The sequence below is a fragment of the Miscanthus floridulus genome, chromosome 3, assembly GCF_019320115.1.
Source record: "Miscanthus floridulus cultivar M001 chromosome 3, ASM1932011v1, whole genome shotgun sequence".
Classification (NCBI taxonomy): domain Eukaryota; kingdom Viridiplantae; phylum Streptophyta; class Magnoliopsida; order Poales; family Poaceae; genus Miscanthus; species Miscanthus floridulus.
Genome location: NC_089582.1, coordinates 30,476,745 through 30,499,155, shown reverse-complemented (window position 1 = coordinate 30,499,155; position 22,411 = coordinate 30,476,745). Strand labels below are relative to the sequence as shown.

The 22,411-nt window shown below is 43.3% G+C and overlaps 1 protein-coding gene across 1 annotated transcript; it reads right to left on the bottom strand.

The window, feature by feature from the left end:
- Window positions 1–2,445: 2,445 nt before the first annotated feature.
- On the bottom strand, window positions 2,446–4,159 carry LOC136545365 (uncharacterized). Its single transcript, XM_066537388.1, has 2 exons — window positions 3,685–4,159; window positions 2,446–3,582 (listed from the first exon to the last, which is right to left on the bottom strand). The coding sequence occupies exons 1-2, from the start codon at window positions 4,047–4,049 to the stop codon at window positions 2,697–2,699; spliced, it is 1,251 nt and encodes a 416-aa protein (XP_066393485.1). The 5' UTR covers window positions 4,050–4,159; the 3' UTR covers window positions 2,446–2,696.
- Between the last annotated feature and the right edge of the window lie 18,252 nt (window positions 4,160–22,411).

Here is a 22,411-nt window from a genome sequence, read left to right as displayed (position 1 = left end):
AGCAACAGCTGTGCTTTTGTAGAAGTGAACAGGTTTAATTGAGTTTTGGTTTATCTTAATAGCATCCGGCCCCGAGTCGGGCGTTAATGTACTCCCAAGAGGTACTGTAGATGGAACAGCAGAAATTTATCATGGCACATCGACTAGACTTTAGCGACGATCGAGTCAAGTCGACCAGGGGACGTTGAAATTAAAAAGGTACAGTATTATAATAAGCCATTGAACCTAGCTTCATGAGAAAAGCAGAAACGCTGTACCAGTAGGTGCTAAACAAAATTATAACCATGAACCGTAATGAATAAATCTTGCTGACTTGGCAACCGATCTATTTACGCTTCCAACTTAGTACCAGCACACCGGTGTCAGCGAGAGTAAAAGGAAGTAAACATGGCACAAATTAGACAAATAATCTTCAGATCCTTCTAATTCAGAACATAGGTCAATCTGAAGATTACCCCCTCTTTTCCAAATTATAGGTCACTCTAGGTCAAGTTTGTCTGGCTAAGTTCTTAGGGAAATATATTAACATCTAAAATACCAAATAAATGCACTATCAAAACACACTTAATGGTGGAATTAATATCATGGATGCTAGTGTATTTTTCGATGAACTTAGTTAATATAGAGAAGTTTAATTTAGGATAAAGTTAAAGTGGCCTACAATATGAAACAAAGGGGGTATCTTTTTAAGTATACCTGCAGGAATTGCACCAGTCGTTTTAACACCAGGTGGAATCGACATTCATATCATCAACAAACGAAAATGGTGGGGTTTCTTTTCTCAAATTATTTCCTGTTCGCTTCGCTGAAAAGCTAGGCTGGAAAGTATTGTTGGCTGATTTGTTGTGAGAGAAAAATACTGTACCATGGCTGATAAGTCAGACTGATAAGTTCTACAGATAAATAGAATAGAATGAGATGGTTCTTTCATAACACTTCTAGTAACTGGTATTGACAAGCAAGCTATGATCAGTCCAAAGCATCCCCGTTACAAATATGTCAACTACTGTTCAGCAGCCTATATCGGAATATTTATCCAAAAACTAGACATGTCATGCAATAAAGTTGCCAGCTTTTGAGGCCAACACCACAAGTTTCTTGGTTATCTATCTGGAAGCTATATTTAGTTTATTACTTTAGCATTCAGCAAAACACAACTAATACAGGAAAGAACAAAATATAAATATACAGTAAGCATTCACTATTATAACCTGAAACATATGACCTGAATGCAAACCAACAATGGTAGAAGAGTCAGACTATGAAAACAGAGTCATTGCAATTCTGGGAACACCATACGTAGCATTTTTTGAAACATATAACTTGAATGCAAACCTACATTAATTAGGATAACTAGCTACTGGCATATGTGATCTAGTACCTGCATGTCTCAACTTGCTTGCATATTAATTGGAGAAGTCTAAGAAGCAGGGAACGAAAGGAGTAACGCATCTACACTACTGCTCAAGAGTGCCAAGAGCACGCACTTCTTTACTGTCCATGTCGTACGAGATTAGTTGCCAGTTCCAGTATTGAACAATGAACACCAAATTTCTGTCTGGATGAATGGCAACTACACTGTATTCAGTCTGATTCGCGAAGCTTCCCCTTGAACAAATGCAAAAGGCTGACACTATGCTTAAAGACCCATTGCTGTGTACCATTGTCATCAAGAACCCAGATGGACAGTAGAGCGTAATCATCTGCGTCTCCTATATTATGCTAGTGTTTTTTTTCAATAAACTTAGTTAAATATAAAGAAGTTTAATTTAGGACAAACCTAAAATGGTCTATAATATGAAACAAAGGGAGTATGAGTTTTATTGTACCTGCATAAATTGCACCAAATGTAGTTTTAAGACTAGGTGAAATCAAGACATTCATCTCATCAACAAGCGAAAATGGTGGGGGTTCCTTTCCTCAAATTGTTTCCTTGACTTTCCAAGTTTTTTTTTTTTGCCTCCTGATCACCTATAATTTCCAAGCTTATAACAAGGTGTGGGTACATTGGTCACTGGGATTTTAGGTGAAAGGCCTTCCAAGTTTTCAAGTACCATATTGCAGACAGAGCTAACTTGTATATATCGGACACAAATACAAGCTCAAAGTATTGATTGCTGTATAACAAACAATTGTCTACAGATAAATAGAATGAGATGGTTCTTCCATAACACTTCTAACAACTGGTATTGACAAGCAAGCTATGATCAGTCCGAAGCATCCTCTTTACAATATGGCAACTACTGTTCAGCAGCATATATTGGAATATTTATCCAAAAACTAGACATGTCATGCAATCCAGTTGGAAGCTTTTGTGGCTAACACAGCACAGGTTTCAGTTCCGAGCTTTCAGCCAAGCATTGTTGGTTAACTATCTGGAAGGTACATTTAGCTTATTACTTTAGCATTCAGCAAAAAACAACTAATGCAGGAAAGAACAGACAATAAATATACAGCAAGCACTCACTCGCTATTATAACCTGAAACCTATGACCTGAATACAAACCGACATTGGTAGCAGAGTCACTACAAAAACAGAGTTCATTGCAATTCTGGGAACACCATAGATATCATTTCATACTGACTTGAATGCAAACCAACATAGTCCGGGAAACTTAGAAAACTACATTAATTAGGATAACTGGCTACTGGCATATATGTAACCTAGTACATGATGTCTCAGTTTCCTTGCAGTATTAATTGGACAAAAAGTCTAAGAAGCAGGGGACAAAAGGAGTAACACGGCTACACTCATGCTCAAGAGTGCCGAGAGCGCACACCTCTTTACTGTCCATGTCATATGAGATGAGTTGCCAGTTCCAATATTGAACAATGAACACCAAATTTCTGTCTGGATGAATGGCAACTACGCTGTACTCAGTGCCGGATTCGCCAAGCTTCCCGAACAAATGCAAAAGGCTGACACTATGCTTAAGGACCCATTGCTGTGTACCATTGTCATCAAGAACCCAGATGGACAGTAGAGTGTAATCATCGGCGTCTCCAATATGAACACGACTGGACAGTTCGGAGGGGAAATCATCAGCACCCCACTCCTCATTGACGCAATGCAGGCGCCCTTGGGATTGACCAACGAAAATTGCAGTGTAATCAAGATTCCCCTGAACAATTGACGATGGTGCTGGGATGACCCCACGGGTCTTCCCTTCGAAATCCACCTGAAAAATCTGATTTTCCTCGAGGATCAAATAGAGCATGCCATTAACAACGGCCGCATCGGAAGCCTGAAGGTAACAGAGGTCAAGGTGCGATCTTTTCCTTTCTTCTTCAGTCCAGTCAATGTCGCTGTGACTCCATGCCCCAGTTTTAGAGTGGTAGGCGTGCACAGTTGGTCTCCGATCCTCCTGCAGGAACATGACCAGATGGAAATGGGAAGAGATAGCCGGGTCGAAGACCAAATAGGTTTGGCTTGCTCGAAGATGCCAATCCGTCGGAGGCCGGCCCTGGCTGCAGGGCACAGCAGCCCATTGCTCAGTGGCGGGGTTGCACACGATAAATCCCATGCAATCTAAATCGATGTCGTGCCCAAAGAGGAGAAGCCCATTGCAGGAACCTAAGAGCCTGAGTTTGTCAATGGCGGGTAGGGGTAGTCCCTTCAGGAAGGAGAAGGAAGGGTCGACGAGATGCGCGGATCTCCCGAGCAGGTTGATGAAGTGACCGTACCCTGGGGAGATCTGGTTCTTGTCGTCGTCGTCGTCTTCTTCTTCCTCGTCGTCGACGTCTTCTTCTGTGTCGATGTCGATGTCGCTGTCGTCGGCGTCTTCTTCCCCGTCCTCTCCGCCGTCCCTGTCCCTGTCTTCGTCTTCGCCATCGCTGCCGCTGTCACCACCGTATCCCCCGCCGCCGTAGAAGAACCCATGTAGGGTTTGCGGGAGCTCCTTGCGGTGGAGGGGGTCGGTGACGAGGCCACACCACGCTTTGGACACGCACTTGGATCTGTGGAGGTCCTTGACGGAAACGCGCGAGAGGATCTCCACGAGGATGTCGTCGGGGAGGCCGGCGACCGCGCTCCTCTTCGTGCGGTCCATGCCGCTCGCCAGAGAAAGGGAGTCGAGACGCGCACCGCGGGTAGTCTGTGCCGCCGGACGCCGCAGACGATTGGGGGGATCGCCGAGCTTGTCTGCTGGTAGGGTTTGGGGATTTTTTTTCTTCTGAAAACCAAGGGTTTTTTTATATATTATTATTATTATTATTGGATGGAGATGGGAAAGAAATTGCTTCTACAGCACCCAGCACATTTCCGACAGTCGCGGTTAAACACAAATTGCGCGATGCCCCTTTCCCCCTTTGGCCAAATTTCTAGCGACTTCACTTTTCTTCAGCCATTTTGTGCCCCCCCCCCCCCCCCCCCTCCCAACCTAGAGCAAACGGGCCAAGGGAGGCCCAAGGAGGGGCGCCAGGCACCTCGCGCCCTAGGGCTGCGCGCGCCAGAGGGGGGTCGCCGCTCCCGCCGTCGTCATCTTCCGAGTTACCATATCAAGAGTTGGTTAGAGTTTGATTAGTTATGAAATTAGAATTTATTTAATTATAGATAGGAGAATCCAATATATAAGGATCTCCCATAGGTTGCTCGGATTACAAGGTCAAATAGGGACTATAAATAATACAGGATGTAATCAATCAAATTAAGCAATAGAAGAGAGATTGCTCCTTCCTATCCCTCTCCTCCTCTCTCTCTCCTGCGCCAGCCACCTCCCTCTCCCTGTGCTGCCGCTCCTCCCCACACCGCCAAGCCCTAGCCGCCACCCCTCCACCTTGCCGGCGCCTCCTCTCCAAGGAGGGCTCTTACACATTTGGAACTCTTTAAACTCCTGGTAAATTTCGAGTATTTAACACCAAACATATGGGCTTCATACAAAATAACATTCAATCCAGATTCCTCTTGAAATTTGACGCTACACGTAAGAATTGCTTCTACGGCATCCAGTACATTTTCGACAGGCTCGTCTCATCTGGTCCTTGAACTTCTGGTTGGTGAAGGGTGACCACAAATCCTCATGCAGAACCCAATTAAACTAAACTATAAATCGGTCTGCTGCCTAACGGTTTTATTCTGCAGTCTACATGGCAAATTGGTGCCCAACGATCTGGGTGGTGTCAAGCACGAGACATGCAATCTTCATGAAACTGCACATCCCAAGATCTCCTTACTAATACGGTTTCAGAAAACGAAACTGCACAAGTAGAACGCACAGCTCAGTTCGGGAACACCACAATCCAGAACGCAAGGCTCAGCTAATGTTTCAATAGAAAATGATCGCCCAGTCCATATTCTAGATTCGAGGTGAACACACAATCAGATATGTGACAATGCAAGCGAGCAGAATCATACAGGTCGGCATGTAGTTTTGTAGTAGGACATGCTAAAATTTGTGTGTTTAATCCCAAACATGGGCAAGTGCAGTTGTGCTGATGTTCCTAGAAATGTCAAACAGAGTCACACATCTGCAGTAGTAAAACAAAGCAGGATAAGCAGTACTTCTATCCACTTACAAACAAAGCCAGGTGCTGCTCATCCATGATCCACGCTAACTCAAAGACTGACGATGATTTTTCAGAAATCTTGTGCACCAGATTCTATTCCAATCACAGACATTCCAGAAAGAGGACCTTTGGAACCTGCCCTACCGATGAAAGAACGCTTATGGAGCATTGGTCTTCTGACATCCCTAGAAAAGCAGAAGCACTCAATCTCATATCAGGCATACACAGAATGACACACTTAACTTGAGTCAAGAAATTTATTCAACCATCTCAGCAGGCAGAGGTAAATTGCAGATATTTATCATGGCATATAGCATATGGAGGATTGAGTCAAGAAGATAGACAAGGGCAAATAAAAACATAGATGCAGGGATTTAGTAGTACTTAACTTGGACTCAATCAACATTTATCATCCACATTCTTGCAGATGCATCAGCATTCAGTGGATGTTTTAAGAATTTTCCTAGTCTAAGCTACAGGCAGTAATGCTTTCGGTCGATGCTGATTATAGAAATGGCAGCCAGTAATCAAAACGAGCAAGATCTTCCTGAATCCTGACTCAGTAGCCCATCTATCATGTAAGCTTCCAACACAGTAGTAGCTCACCTCTGTAAGAGGGAAAGGAAGTAAATTGAAGGATACAGCGTAGACAATTTTTTATCCTTCTAAAGCTTTAATTCATAAGCTAGGTGTTGACGTCACGGATTTAATTGCTAACGAGTTCATGCTAGAATAGTATCACATGAAGCTTTGAACTTGAGATGGACTCGGCAATTGTAAATTTGATAATTGATAGCATCATGTTCATTCCAACAACACATGAAAATGCAGTGGTTCCTCTTCTCAAATTTGTTTCCTGAACTTTTCAGGTTTTTACCTTCAAAAGTCCTAATTACCTAGCTTAGATCTAATTCAACTTTATCTGAGCAAGATGCATGATTTGAAGCTTATAAAAACAAACTATTAGTCACCTTGAAAGCACATGCTGAACTCCCAAGGCTTTGAGCTCCTAAATACGCAAACATCATCCTACTCCCAAAGAAAAGGAACGCCTTGTGAGTTATAGATTTTCGCCCAATCAGTCTCATTCATAGCATAGCGAAGATTTTTGCCAAGTTACTTGCAAACAGGTTGGCGCCACTGCTGGACTCCTTAGTTTTGAAATGCCAAAGCGCATTCATTAAAAGGAGGAGCATCCACGACAACTTCCTATATGTTCAAAATACAGTACTGACAATGCAAAAGATGAAGCTGCCCACGCTGTTCTTGAAACTTGACATACACAAGGCCTTCGATACGGTCAGCTGGAGCTACCTTCTGGAGGTATTGCAGGCCTTAGGGTTCAGACCATGCTTGCGGGAGTGGGTATCGATCCTTTTCCGCACGATGTCGTCGAGAGCGCTGCTAAATGGACAGCAGGGCCCAGCCTTCAGTCACAACAAAGGGGTTCGACAGGGCAACCCTCTATCGTCCATGTTGTTTATTCTCGCTATGGACCCGCTTCAACGCCTGCTAGACATGGCAACACAGCAAGGCGTCCTCTCTGCTCTTCCTCTATCCACGGCCAGATGGAGGACCTCCATGTATGCTGACGATGCGGCTATCTTCATAACCCGATCAAGGACGACTTGGACTCCATTGTAAGGAAAATGGACCCTAGGTCCATTTACTTTGGATTTTGGTGTTTGATGACCAACACAACCAAATTAGACTAATAAATTTGTAAGTAATTGTTTTATAGTTCGATAGGGTGCAAGACGTGACTTGGACGAAGGCGACATGATGATCAATACCTTAAGCAAGACCCTAAAAGCACAAGAGAAGACTCAAGATATCAAGCAAAGTCCAAGCACGAAGATGGGAACCAAGCCAGACACAAGACCGCGAAGAAACAAGCTTGGCAGAGGTGACCGGACGCGCCCTTCGTAAGGACCGGACGCGTCCGATGGGCAGTCCGAGACATCGGCAAGCGTCAGCAGGCGATCGGACGCTGAAGAAGAAACATGACCGAACACGACGATGGCACTATTCATCATCTCGGCAACACCTTCAGCATGACCGGACGCGACAGATGGATGACCGGACGCACCAGGCAGCAGCGTCCGATCGGTTCCAGAGCGGCGCCAGCGCGACCGGACGCGTCCGATCGATGACGACCGGACTCAGCCCAGAGTCCGATCAGCATGTGCGCTCCAACGGTAGGGACGACCAGACGCGTCCGGTCAGTAGCAGAAAGCTAGGTTTTGCCCCAACGACTACTTTCTCTGAGGCTTATAAATAGACGTGGAGAGCAGCGTCCGGCCATTTGAGATGTGGAGAGCAGAGAAAACATACCAAGGGTGTTGATACACCATTTTAGTGATCTCCACTTGCATAGTGCTTAGTGATTTATTAGGTGATTAGCATAGGTGCTTTTTGAAGTGCTTAGGTTGATTTGACCACCGCTTATGCGCTTGCTCTAGATTTAGGCCTAGTGTTTAGTGAAAGTGCATTAGATCCTTATGTGGGTTTTGGTGTATTGATGACATCCAAATTAGTAACTAATGTGATCTTAATGAGATATGTTGCAGCTATTAGTCCCATGAAAGATTCAAATAGTTGATAAAGATGAAATGGTATCCCTCAATTGTTGAAGTTGAAAAGGCGGATGAACTCAAAATGATCTCCAAAGGTTTTAATTTTGAGTTTGAGTTTAGGATCCGCCGCACTATAAAGAGGGATGTAAATTTAGTTGGTCTGAGAAAGATAGAGTGCTCAAGCATTAAAATAAAATCAAAAGAGAGACACTCTAGCACTTCACAAGCACATAGAATAATTTTCTGTGTCTGTGCACGTCGGAAGTCTCGACGATCATCGGAAGTTCCGACCGTCGGAAGTCCCGACATTTGCCGAGAGTTCCGACACTGACTCAACCCAAGCCGGGAGTCCCGGCACTTATGCTTCTGACTAGCTAACTGTTTCCGCACGTCGGAAGTCCCGACGTTCATCGGAAGTTCCGACCGTCGGAAGTCCCGACGTACGCCGGGAGTTCCGACACTGACTCAACTCAAGCCGGGAGTCCCGGCATCAGCAGTGCTGGCTATTTGTTTAACTGTGCACGTTGGAAGTCCCGACGTACGTCGGAAGTTCCGACAGTAGGAAGTCCCGACGTTTGCCAGGAGTTCCGACACTGACTTGCACGCGTAGACTTCTGACCCTTTGTGTACAGTGTTTTCTGTCAACATCGGAAGTCCCGAGATCTGCGTCGGTACTTCCGATGTAGATCTGAACGGTTGGATTTTCACTTGGAGTATAAATACTCCTCTCTTCACTTCTAACCGTTACGGACTCATTTACAGCTGACCCACTTTGTGCTCAACAGCCCCCAAGCAACTAAAGCACCCCTCTCCTCCCCCCTTTGCTCCAATCTTCGATTCCCTTAGGGTTTGAGTGAAAGGAGAGTGGATTGAGTGAGAGCATCACTTTGGAAAGCTTGAGCACTTGATTTCTTCATCAAGCCGGTTGATTTTGCGTCTATTACTCTTGGGACTTTGCCCCTAGCTGGCTAGGCGTTGCCCAAGAGCTTCCATCTTGTGGAAGAGTATTGAGAAGTTTGTATTACCCCTTGATTTCTTAGTGGAAAGCTCAAGTGACCTTTGTGGTCGCTTTGAGAGAGGCAAGGAGGTGAAAGAGACTTCGACCATAGTGGTCACCTCAACAACGAGGACGTAGGCGCTCCTTAGCGGGGTTGCTGAACCTCGAGATAAATCCTTGTGTCCCGTGTACTTGTTGTTGTGATTGCTAGAGATTACTTGTATATGTTTGTCTCTTTCTCTCTTGAACTTCATTTTAGGGTTTGGACTCGATCTACGGTTTGGAGGCATTACGACGTCAAGGGAGTGACCCAACATCTTCACCAAACCACTAGGAAGTGAGGTTGTAAGATTATTTGTCCGCAAAGTTAAATTTGGCACTGCTTTTGTAGTTCACGTAGGCGTCGGAACTGCTGACGTTTGCGCCGGAACTTCTGACAACGTCGGGAGTTCTGACCCAAACATCGGGACTTCCGACATTGACTGACAGAATTGAACTTAGCATTTGCAGTAAATTTTTAGATACGCCTATTCACCCCCCCCTCTAGGCATTGTTAGATCCTTTCAATTGGTATCTGAGTAAGGTCTTCTCTTTGCGCTTCACCACGTGAGAAGAAACAATGTCGGAGTCTGACAAGATGCAAGCCATTGCCGTCGAAATGGCTAAGAAAATAGCTGAAGAGTTGATGAGTGCACAAGCCAAGCTCTTTCAAGATGAAATGAAAAATATGCCAGATGAAGGAAGAGTTGAGCAAGAACGTTGATGATGCAATAAGTGGCAAGAATGATACTAGTGACAAGAATGAAGCAAACAAAGATGCCGCTAGTGATATTGGAGCCGGTGAGCATGCTCATGGAAAAGGAGTACATTCAAACATGAGTTTTGACTATGGACAACTCATGAAGGGCTCAACACTACATACTCCGTCCATCAAAATTGGCAAGCCACCTCACTTTGATGGAACAAGATACACCGATTGGTCCTACAAGATGAAGATGCATCTCATTGCCGCAAGACTTTGGGAAGTTGTGGATGTTGGTGTGATGATTCCTACCGATGAAGATAGAGAGATAACTGTGGAAGAAGTGCACAACCTCCATCAAAATGCACAAGCCGTAGCATTGCTTGTGTCAAGCCTAGCTCCGGATGAATTTAGAAAAGTGAATGGAATGGAAAGTGCAAAACAAATTTGGGATACTTTGAAAGTATCATTTGAAGGAGATAAAAGTGTGAGAAAAGGCAACATAGAGTTACTTCATGGTGAATTGGAAAGATTTGTATTCTTGCAAAATGAAACAACACAATCCATGTTTGATAGGCTCATGGCATTGGTTAACCGCATAAGAGCTCTTGGAAGCACCGAATGGGATGACAACAAGGTTGCTAGAAAGATGTTGAGAACCTATAGAGCCAAGAACAACATGCTAGCGTCCGTGATCATGGAAAGGCCCGGTTATGATGAGATGACACATCAAGAAGTTCTTTCAAAACTCAAGCATCATGAGTGTCTAGATGAAGATGCAATCAATGCTCACAACCAAAATCCTAATGCAATGGGATTCAACAAGAGTGCAGCCCTTAAAGCAACTCAACTACATGAAGGTCAAGGTTTAAGTCAAGAAAAGAAGAAGAAAGTGAAGGATGATTCCTCAAGTGGAGAAGAAGATTCCGATGCGGAGGTTGCATTTGTGATTAGAAATCTTAGAAAGTTGATGAAGAAGAAAAGCAACCGCAAGACCTATGGTGATGGGAAGAGAAGGTTCAAAAGGAGATTTTGCTATGGATGTGGTCAAACCGGTCACTTCATAGCTGATTGTCCTAATGAGAAAAAGAAGCACAAGCACGACAAGGATAAAGATAAGAAGAATAAAGGCAAGAAGAGAGGTGAAGCTCATCTTGGGGAAGAATGGGAGTCAAGTGATAGTAACTCAAGTGATGATGAGAAGAAGAAGAAGGGAGCCGCAAACATCGCCATCCACCACTCTTCTTCACCGACCATGATCTTCCCCGACTCAACTTCACCACCAAAACTCTTCTCCAACCTATCTTCACCACCGAGGCTCTTCTCCAACCTCATCGACAACGACTATTACACCCCAACTTGTCTCATGGCAAAAGGGGAGAAGGTACATACTACACCCGTTTCCTCTAGTGATGAGGATGATAACATAGAAGAAATTGAAGCAACTATGATAAAGAAATTTGGTAAAAAGGCCTTCACTAAAATAAAAACACTAATGAAGAAATTAGAGAAGAGAGATAGATGCTTAGAGATGTAAGGAGATATAATCACTCAAGAAAGAGAAAAAAATCTTGCTCTTGAAGCATCTATCGCCGAGGAAAAGATGAAGGTTGAGAAGTTAACCGTTGAATTGTCTTTATCCAATAACTCATTTGGGAAATTGACTAAGGAACATTCCTCGATTAATGATCAAGTAGCTAGCCTCAAGAATGAAAAGAGTATAGCTCAAGAAAGCCTCACAAGCTTGGAAGAAAAATATCGAAATCTTGAACTAAACTATAGTACTCTTTGGGCTAGCACTTCAACTTCTCCTAAGGCAACCAAAGACTCTAATGTCTCCACTAGTGATGGTTGTAAAAGATGCTATAAAATTGATGTGAATGGATATACAACTAACCTTGTTGAGTTAGAGAAGAAAGACAAGGAGATTCATAGGTTGAAGATGATACTAAAGAATGGGTGCAAGTGTCAAGAGCAATCTAACAAGACTATATACAAGTCATCAAGGCACCCATCAATCAAGGAAGGCATTGGCTACAATAGGTATGATGGAAAGGCAAATGGAAGGAACATGATAAATGGTGTGCCTTGTGTGAAGTTCAACAAGGGCGTTGCTCTTGATGAGCTAATATGCAAGGCCAACAACAAGGTCTACATTCCAAAGATCCAACCTACAAGTAACAAGACTATCAAGACGAAGCAATCTGATGTCCCCAAGCCACAAGCACCACTTCCACGGTGCTATGCTAGTGACTATATGTGTTGTTGGGGCAAGGATGGCAAGATTGTGGTTAAATATGTTGGTGCCCAAAAGAGAAAGGAAATTATGAGGAGTGTTTGGGTGCCCAAGTTTTATGTGACTAACCCCCTAGGACCCAAATCTTTTTGGGTACCTAAAACAAAAGCTTAATTTGTCTTTGTAGGAATATTCCTCCGGTGGAACAAGTTGGGTGTTGGATAGTGGATGCACCAATCATATGACCGGAGAGAAGGACATGTTCACATCATTCCAACCAAGTCATGATCAAAGTGGAAATATTGTGTTTGGTGACAATGGAAAAGGAGAAGTCCTAGGTTTGGGTAAAATTGCTATATCAAATGACAATTCCATTTCCAATGTTTTACTTGTGAATTCGTTGAAATACAATTTGTTATCCGTTTCACAACTTTATGAGATGGGTTACAATTGTCTTTTTACGGATAAGGGTGTGGAAGTCTATAGAAGGGAGGATTCCTCTATTGCATTTACGGGTCATTTAAAAGGGAAACTCTATCTAGTTGATTTCACATAAAATAGAGTAAATCCTGAGACTTGTCTAATGGCAAAATCTAGCATGGGTTGGTTATGGCATCGCCGACTCGCCCATGTTGGAATGAGGAACTTGGCCAAACTTCAAAAGGGTGAACACATCCTTGGACTAACAAATGTTTCTTTTGAGAAAGATAGGATTTGTAGCGCATGCCAAGCAGAAAAACAAGTTGGAGCTAAACATCCCGTCAATAATGTTGTGACAACCGAATGGCCATTGGAGTTGCTTCACATGGACATATTTGGACCCGTCGCTTACATAAGCATTGGTGGTAACAAATATGGTTTTGTAATTGTTGATGATTATTCTCGTTTCACTTGGGTATTCTTTTTGCGTGAAAAGAGTGAAGTCCAAGGTATCTTCAAGAAGTTTGCAAGAAGAGCCCAAAATGAGTTTGATATTAAAATCAAGAGAGTTAGAAGTGACAACGGAACGGAGTTCAAGAACACCAACATTGAAGAGTTTCTTGATGAAGAAGGAATCAAGCATGAGTTTTTGGTTCCATACACTCCACAACAAAATGGTGTTGTGGAGAGGAAGAACCAAACACTCATAGAAGCCGCAAGAGCAATGTTGGATGAATACAAGACTCCAACCAACTATTGGGCGGAAGCGGTCAACACGGCATGCCATGCTATCAACCGCTTATATCTTCACAAGAAAAGAGAAAAGACCGCCTACGAAATTCTAACCGGTAAAAAGCCCAAGGTGCACTACTTTAGAGTTTTTGTATCCAAATGTTTCATACTTAATAAGAAATCCAAAAGCTCTAAGTTTGCACCAAAGGTTGATGAAGGTTTCATGCTTGGTTATGGTACTAATGAACATGGATATCGTGTTTTCAATAAAACCACCGGTTTGATTGAAATCGCAGTAGATGTGACTTTTGATGAAACCGACGGCTCTCAAAAGGAGCAAGTCAATGTTGAGAATGTAGGTAACGAAGAAGCTCCACACGAAGCAATCAAGAAGCTTGCTATTGGTGAAGTAAAGCCCGTTGAAGACAAAGATGAATACCATGTTGTGCATGATGATCTTGATCCAACCATTTATCATGTTTCATCCAATGAACATGGTGAAGCTTCCGCAACAAGAAATAATCAAGATGAGAGATCAAATGAAGCACAAGGTCATTCTCATGAAGATGGTGTCAACAATGAGCGAGCTCAACCACAACTCAACAATGAAGAAAGAAGTGAAGTCAACCCTCCAGAAGCTCATGATTGTGATCTTCCAATCAATCATGACCGTGATGATGATGATGATGGACCTATCCAAAGATCAACTCAAGTGCCACATCCTAGAGTGCATCAATCCATTCAATGGGATCATCCCGTTGATAACATATTGGGGAGCATTCGACGAGGGGTAACTACACGTTCCCGTTTAGCAAGTTTTTGTGAACATTACTCATTTGTTTCTCCTTTGGAACCTCGTAGGGTGGAAGAGGCACTTGATGATCCTGATTGGATGATAGCCATGCAAGAGGAGTTGAATAACTTCACTCGGAATGAAGTCTGGTCCTTGGTGAAAAGACCCAAGCAAAATGTGATTGGAACCAAGTGGGTCTTTCACAACAAGCAAGATGAGCATGGCGTGGTAACAAGGAACAAGGCAAGGTTGGTGGCTCAAGGATTCACTCAAATTGAAGGCTTGGATTTCGGGAAGACCTATGCTCCGGTGGCTAGGCTAGAATCAATTCGTATTCTACTTGCCTATGCCGCCCATCATGATTTCAAGCTATATCAAATGGACGTGAAGAGTGCATTTCTCAACAGCCCACTATCTAAGTTGGTGTATGTAGAGCAACCACCGGGCTTTGAAGACCCCAAGTATCCAAACCACGTCTACAAGCTCGACAAGGCGCTCTATGGGCTCAAACAAGCCCCTAGAGCTTGGTATGATTGTTTGAAGGATTTCCTACTCAAACAAGGTTTTGAGATAGGAAAGGCCGATGCTACTTTATTTACTCGCAAAGTCAATAATGATATCTTTGTTTGCCAAATATATGTCGATAACATAATATTTGGTAGTACTAATGTGGCTTTTTGTGAGGAATTTAGTAGGATTATGACAAATAGGTTTGAGATGTCCATGATGGGAGAGTTGAAGTTTTTCCTAGGATTTCAAATCAAGCAACTCAAGGATGTCACGTTCATAAGTCAAACCAAGTACACCAACGACATGTTGAACAAGTTTAACTTGGACAAGGCCAAGCCCATCAAGACACCCATGCCAACCAATGGACATCTTGATCTTGATCAAGGAGGAAAGGACGTCGATCGAAAGGTATATCGCTCCATGATTGGATCACTACTTTACCTTTGTGCATCTAGGGCCGATATTATGCTTAGTGTGTGCAAGATTTCAAGCTAATCCGAAAGAATGTCATTTGATGACCGTTAAGAAAAATTTTCGGTATTTAGTACACACTCCTAATCTTGGCTTGTGGTATCCTAAGGGCTCCACTTTTGAGTTACTTGGCTATTCCGATTCAGATTATGCCGGTTGCAAAGTAACTCGAAAGAGTACTACCGGGACTTGCCAATTTATTGGTCGATCCTTGGTGTCTTGGAGCTCTAAGAAGCAAAATTCCGTTGCTTTGTCCACCGCTGAGGCCGAGTATGTGGTGGCCGACGCTTGCTGTGCTCAACTACTTTGGATGAAGCAAATAGTAAAGGACTTTGGATGTGAGTTAACCAAGATTCTACTTTTGTGTGACAACGAGAGTGCCATTAAGTTGGCAAACAACCCTGTAAACCACTCTCAAACAAAGCACATAGACATCCGACATCATTTTTTGAGAGACGACGAAGCCAAAGGAGATATCGCCATTCATCATGTGAGCACCGAAAAACAATTAGACGATATCTTCACAAAGCCTCTAGATGAGTCAAGATTTTGTGCTTTGAGGAGTGAACTAAATATCATTGATTCTCGTAACGTGGCTTGATTCCTTGCACACACACTATGTTTGATCTAGTTAGGAGAAAAGAATTAAGAAAACATTGTGTGACACTTTCAAAATCTATTTTGTAATTTTCATAAGTGACTATTGCTTTGTGATGGTTGAATGAAATCTAGTCACTTGTGAAAATGTTAGTGTCCATCATATTTTTGCCCCACATGGTAGAGTGAGTGCAGGTTAAGGTGTTTTTCTGTTTCCCTGCATCGGAAGTCCTGACGTATGCCAGAAGTCCCGACGTAAGCCGGGAGTTCCAATGCAGATCTGACTTTTCACCGCGCCGCGCCGGTTGCTCGGCTCATTTATACCTGGCTCGTTTTTTTTTTACTTCGGTTATTTCTCCTCCCCTCCCGACGCCGCCATTGCCCCTCCGCGCCGCCCAAGATGTTGTATCCGAAGGTCGGTGACTCCACCTACCTTCGTGATGATTCCCAGAAGGTGCTTCAGCGATTTGGAGATGAGTTCCAGAAATTTTCCATCAGCAGATACATTTGGAACAAGATCCATGATGCTACTGAGGATCCGATAAAGCATCTTCCCTATGCACCGTACATCATGCATGTCATAGAGCAAGTATCCGGCATCTAATTTCCCTATGACACTTAGCAAAAGCTCCTCAAGAATCCAACAAGACCTCCACTATCGCTGCTAGAGAACTCAAGGAGAAGGCTGCTGCAGCGAAAGCTAGAGGGAAAGGTCCTTCGGGTTATCGCTCTCGCCATGGTGCTGCCACCCCTGCTGTTGCTGCTCGCTCATCTAGTGACAAGCCCCTCTCTTCGTCCTCCTCCGGAAAGAAGCCCAACAAGTTCAAGTTCCTAATGTCTTACATGTTTGGACAGTGTTGTGCTAGTGCTCAACGTGAGTACGACATGCAAGAGAGGCTATATCTGTTGGAACAGCGCGCCGGGATTGTATCTTCTCCTCCGCCGCCATTTGTGCCTCCTCGTGATCCATTGGCTTTATATGATGAGGCTTGTGCGGCGTACGAAGATGATGCCGCTTCTCGCCCGCATGGCAAGGGGAAAGCAACTGAAGAAGATGAGGAATATCAAGAGGAAGAGGAATATCCAAATTAGGAACTAATGTGATCTTAATGAGATATGTTGCAGCTATTAGTCTCATGAAAGATTCAAATAGTTGATAAAGATGAAATGGTAACCCTCAATTGTTGAAGTTGAAAAGGCAGACGAACTCAAAACAATCTCCAAAGGTTTTAATTTTGAGTTTGAGTTTAGGATCCGCCGCACTATAAAGAGGGATGCAAATTTAGTTGGTCTGAGGAAGATAGAGTGCTCAAGCATTAAAATAAAATCAAAAGAGAGACACTCTAGCACTTTATGAGCACATAGAATAATTTTCTGTATCTGTGCACATCGGAAGTCCCGACGATCGTCGGAAGTCCCAACGATCGTCGGAAGTCCCGACGTTTGCCGGGAGTTCCGACACTGACTCAACCCAAGCCGGGAGTCCCAACACTTATGCTTCTGACTGGCTAACTGTCTCCACACGTCGGAAGTCCCGACGTTCGTCGGAATTTCCGACCGTCGGAAGTCCCGACGTACGCCGGGAGTTCCGACACTGACTCAACTCAAGCCGGGAGTCCCAACATCAGCAGTGCTGGCTGTTTGTTTAACTGTGCACGTTGGAAGTCCCGACGTACGTTGGAAGTTCCGACAGTAGGAAGTCCCGATGTTTGCCGGGAGTTCTGACACTGACTTGCACGCGTAGACTTCTGACCCTTTGTGTATAGTGTTTTCTGTCAACGTCGAAAGTCCCGAGATCTGCGTTGGTACTTCCGACGTAGATTTGAACGGTTGGATTTTCACTTGGAGTATAAATACTCTTCTCTTCACTTCTAACCGTTACGGACTCATTTACAGCTGACCCACTTCATGCTCAATAGCTCCCAAGCAACTAAAGCACCCCTCTCCTCCCCCCTTTGCTCCAATCTTCGATTCCCTTAGGGTTTGAGTGAAAGGAGAGTGGATTAAGTGAGAGCATCACTTTGGAAAGCTTGAGCACTTGATTTCTTCGTCAAGCCGGTTGATTTTGCGTCTATTACTCTTGGGGCTTTGCCCCTAGCCGGCTAGGCATTGCCCAAGAGCTTCCATCTTGTGGAAGAGCCTTAGGAAGTTTGTATTACCCCTTGATTTCTTAGTGGAAAGCTCAAGTGACCTTTGTGGTCGCTTTGAGAGAGGCAAGGAGGTGAAAGAGACTCCGACCTTAGTGGTCACCTCAACAACGAGGACGTAGGCGCTCCTTAGTGGGGTTGCCGAACCTCGGGATAAATCCTTGTGTCCCGTGTGCTTGTTGTTGTGATTGCTAGAGATTACTTGTATATCTTTGTCTCTTTCTCTCTTGAACTTCATTTTAGGGTTTGGACTCGATCTACGGTTTGGAGGCATTACGGCATCAAGGGAGTGACCCAACATCTTCACCAAACCACTAGGAAGTGAGGTTGTAAGATTATTTATCCGCAAAGTTAAATTTGGCACTGCTTTTGTAGTTCACGTAGGCGTCGGAACTGCTGATGTTTGCGCCGGAACTTCTGATAACGTCGGGAGTTCTGATCCAAACGTCGGGACTTCCAACATTGACTGACATAATTGAACTTAGCATTTGCAGTAAATTTTTAGATACGCCTATTCACCCCCCCTCTAGGCATTGTTAGATCCTTTCATTTAGTGAGGTTTGCACACCTCTTATCATTCGGTGCTTGCGCGCACCTTTGTTGTACTCGGCGGGGCTTGTAGTCTTGAGAGACCACACTAACCACGTTTGTGCGCGTGACCGCCACTGTGTATCAAAGGGAACAAGGCCTGCGGTGGTTCAGCTGGAAGCTTGTTAGTGAAGACGGCGGGGAGCGGTCCGACAGAGGTTTGACGGAAGGCACACCGGAGACCCACTTGCATGTGGGGAAGGCCTGGGGCTATCCATGGAGTTACTCAATCGGGAGCTTGGCCCTTGCGAGGGGCTCCAACAAGGATTAGGGGGAATCTTGAGCGCTTCTCGATACCTCGGAAAAAATACTGGAGTCATCGACAGGAGTTTGCATATCTCTACCTTACTCTTTAGCTTCCGCATTTACATTGCAATCTTGGTGTGTGCTTTACTTTCCTAGCATAGTAATAGGCTAGTTGATAGGTTTGGAACCTAGGTTGCATAACTCCTTTTGCGGTAGAGATAGCAACATACTAGCAAAACCGTAGTTGCACATTTAGATAGTTTATCTTTTGCATAGATTTTGCTAAGTGTACAAAAATAGACCATAGTTTAGAGTTTTAAGTTGCCTAATTCATCCCCCCACTTAGGCGTCACGGTCCCTTACAAGTGGTATCAAAGCCGGTTGGCTCAATTTGGACCTTTGGCTTCACCGCCGTTGAGCCGACGATATTTAGAGTGGTTGGGATGGATACCTCTAGGCCTCCGCACTTTTAATGGCACTAACTTCCCCTACTACAAAGCTAGAATGGCTTGTCACCTTGAGGCGGTAGATTTGGGTGTTTAGAGAGTCACTCGTGACAGGATGAAACCCATTAAGAATCCCGATAAACCCACCAAGAGTGAGGAAAAAGAAATTCATTTCAATGCTAGAGCTAAAAATTGCTTGTTTAAATCTTTTAGCATGGATGTATTTAACCAAGTGTTCACCTTAAATACGGCACATGAAATTTGGTTAAAACTCCAAGAGCTCCATGACGGCACAACTAATGTCCATGATCAAAAACATTGTCTAGCTAAACAAAATTATGATTCCTTTAAAATGAATGATGATGAGCTTGTTCGTGATATGTATTCTCGTTTGAATCTAATTATCAATGAGCTCCATTCAATAGGATTAACGAAGCTAGATGATGCGGACATCGTGAGAAAGATCATCTCCATGCTATCACAAAAGAAATATACAAGCATCATCACCATCCTTCACAACATGGAGGACTTGAGCACCATGACCCCGGCCATAGTCATTGGCAAGATAGTGGCATTTGAAATGTCACGGAAGATGGGTCAAGAAAAAGCCTCCTCATCAAGCAAAGGCAAAGCTCTCGCATGTAGTGAGAAAAAGAAGATGAAGGGCAAGCAAGTTGAGACAAGCTCAAGCTCAAGCTACTCAAGTGAAGAAGAAGAAGAAGAAGAAGAAGAAGAAGAAGATGATGATGATCAATCTTCCTCCTCCACCTCCAACCTTGATGAAGAATCAATCAAACTTATCAACAAGGTGGAGAAGATGATACAAAGGCTCAATGTTAAGGGTGTGCCCATCTAAATTCAAGATCTCATTTTCACCAATCAAAGAAATGAGCAAAGGAAGAAATGATGCTATGGATACAGCGAGTTGGGGCACTTTGTGGAAGTTTGTCCAAACAAGCCCATACTCAAGACAAAGAAGAAGGCGTGCAAGGACAAAGCCCTCACATCAATAAGGTCATGGGACGATTCTTCAAGTGAAGAAGAAGACCACCACAAGAGGCGCGGGCACAAGCACTCATCATCAAGCACCTCACGTGTGTGCCTTATGGCATGAGGTAACAAAAAGCCTATCCCTAGTGATAGTGATGATAAAATTATGCAAGAAAATCTTAACTTTGCTAAAGTTTGAACTAGTCAACAAAATAAGCTTGAAAAATTAAAAGAAAAACTAGATAGCTCACAATAAGCTTATGCTACTTTGCTTGAACAATATGAAACTTTTGCCAATCCTAATATGGAGCTATCTACTAAAATTGAGCAACTTGAGACTAGTGCAAACACAAATAATTGCATAATCAATGATGTGCAACTTGTAAAGAAAAATGAAAAATTAAAAAAAAAAGTTAGCTAGCTCACAAGATGCTTATAAAAGTTTGCTCGCTAAAATGGAAACCATGTGCAAACATTGTGATGAGCTAACTATTAAAGTTGCAAATCTTGAAGCCATCGGTACAACCCCCACCGAGGCACCTAAAAAGAAAGGTTCAATTTTTGACATGCCTAAAAAGGATGCCTCTACTTCTTGTAATGATTTATGTTTAGACTCACCCTTGTGCAACCAAGTTTGTGTTGAGAAAGTTGTTGTAGAAACATGCACATAAGAGGTTGCAATGGAGAATGAGCAACTCAAGCAAGAAGTGGCTTGCCTTACCAAGGACTTGACTCAAGTAAAAGGCAAAACGGAGCAAGTCCAACTTCATCAAGATAACACCGTCAAGGGAGTGAAGCTTGATGAAGGGCAAACCGTGGTTTGCTACGTGTGCCACAAGGAAGGCCACACCTCCTGTTCGGCAGGACTGAAAAATACTGTTCTGGCTGATTGTTGTGAGAGAAAAATACTGTTCTGGCAGGACGTGAACAGTGATTTCGTGAGAGAAAAAACAAGCCAGCCGGCTGGCTTTAAGCCAGCCGAACACGCCCACAAGTCCTATGAGTGCAAGGTGAAGAATGGGGGAGGAGCTAAGAAGAAAGAGAAAAACAAAAAGGAAACAAGCAAGCTCTCCAACACCTACATCAACAAGGTGGACAAGAAGGCCTCCACACCTTATCTCTTGAAGAAGAAGAAAAATGACAAGGTGGTGTCCATCAAGGTGAACAAGCAAGCCAACAATGGATCCAAATATATTTGGGTGCCAAATGAGATCATTTCCAACATGAAGAGCATCAAAAAGGTTTGGATCCCGAAAGGGAAGTGAGAACTCCGATGGACTTCGGGGAATTTGGAGACTTAACAAAATTATGGGTGCATTTCATGGGGTGCATCATTATGGACAAGGTAATTACCAAGTGGGTTAGTGAATACTATGGACCTAAATTCCCCTTCCCATGTTAGGTAATTAGATTTAATACCTTGCAATTTCAATTAGCATCTAGTTCCTTTTCATGCCTAGGTTTGTATTTGCATGCTTAAATCTTTTGTCATGCATATACTAGGTATATCTTATGGTAGGCTTGCTCGGTTTCACTCTTAACCCTTGGAGCAAACCTATATGATCTTAATTGTTTAGGAGCACGACACATAGCTTGTTTTACAATTGTTCATCTAATATGTGCCAAAGTCCAAATTGTAGATAATTTCTGCCGAATATCACCTTCGAAAATGATTCTCACATTCATGTGATGTCACCTTTCAAGTGGTATTTTTTATTTTAAAATCAATGTGCATGTCTCCTACAAGTATTCCATACTTATGTGCACAAATTTAGGGGAAGATTACTCTACAAGTTGGATGCTTTGAGACTAACACCTTTTCAAGCTTATCATGTGTGTAGTAGTCTCATTGCAAGGAAAATAGAGTCCCCGGAGTTAAGCATCATACTTCAAATATCCACCACCTATTGCAAGTGGTATAAATCAAATTGGTTTCCACATGTGGTATTTCTAAACCGATATCATCATGTTGATTTCACTTTGGTATTTATATGCTTTCTCCATGCATTATATAGATTAAACTCCCTTGAGCATTAATTTACCAATTATGCATATATTTTGCCCTCCACCATATGTATGCATATATTTAGGGGGAACTTAGTCTATGTAATGTGAGAGTCAAATTTTGTGACCTATTCCACTCCACATACAAAGGATCATAAAGTTTGACCCTCCCTTGTGCTACTAATGTCTTTATTTTCGGTGTTTGATTCCAAAGGGGGAGAATTTGTAGGACTAAAGCAAGCCCGATCATAATAATTTACAGGTGGTAATGGTAATAATTTACAAGTGGTAATGGTCCGAGAAAAGGAGGATAGTGGATTATGGAGTTAGGGAGAGGCTTAAATCCATAATGCCACAGGGGGACATTTGCAAGCACAAGATAAGTTTTCAAAGATGTTTACATGCGGTATC

Bases quoted from the DNA above. Each gene is read 5' to 3' on its own strand.
- LOC136545365 (XM_066537388.1), bottom strand. From the start codon at position 4,049: ATGGACCGCACGAAGAGGAGCGCGGTCGCCGGCCTCCCCGACGACATC. The intron at 3,583-3,684 runs GTACGGTCACTT...TGACAAACTCAG, and splicing joins AAGAACCAGATCTCCCCAGG to GCTCTTAGGTTCCTGCAATG.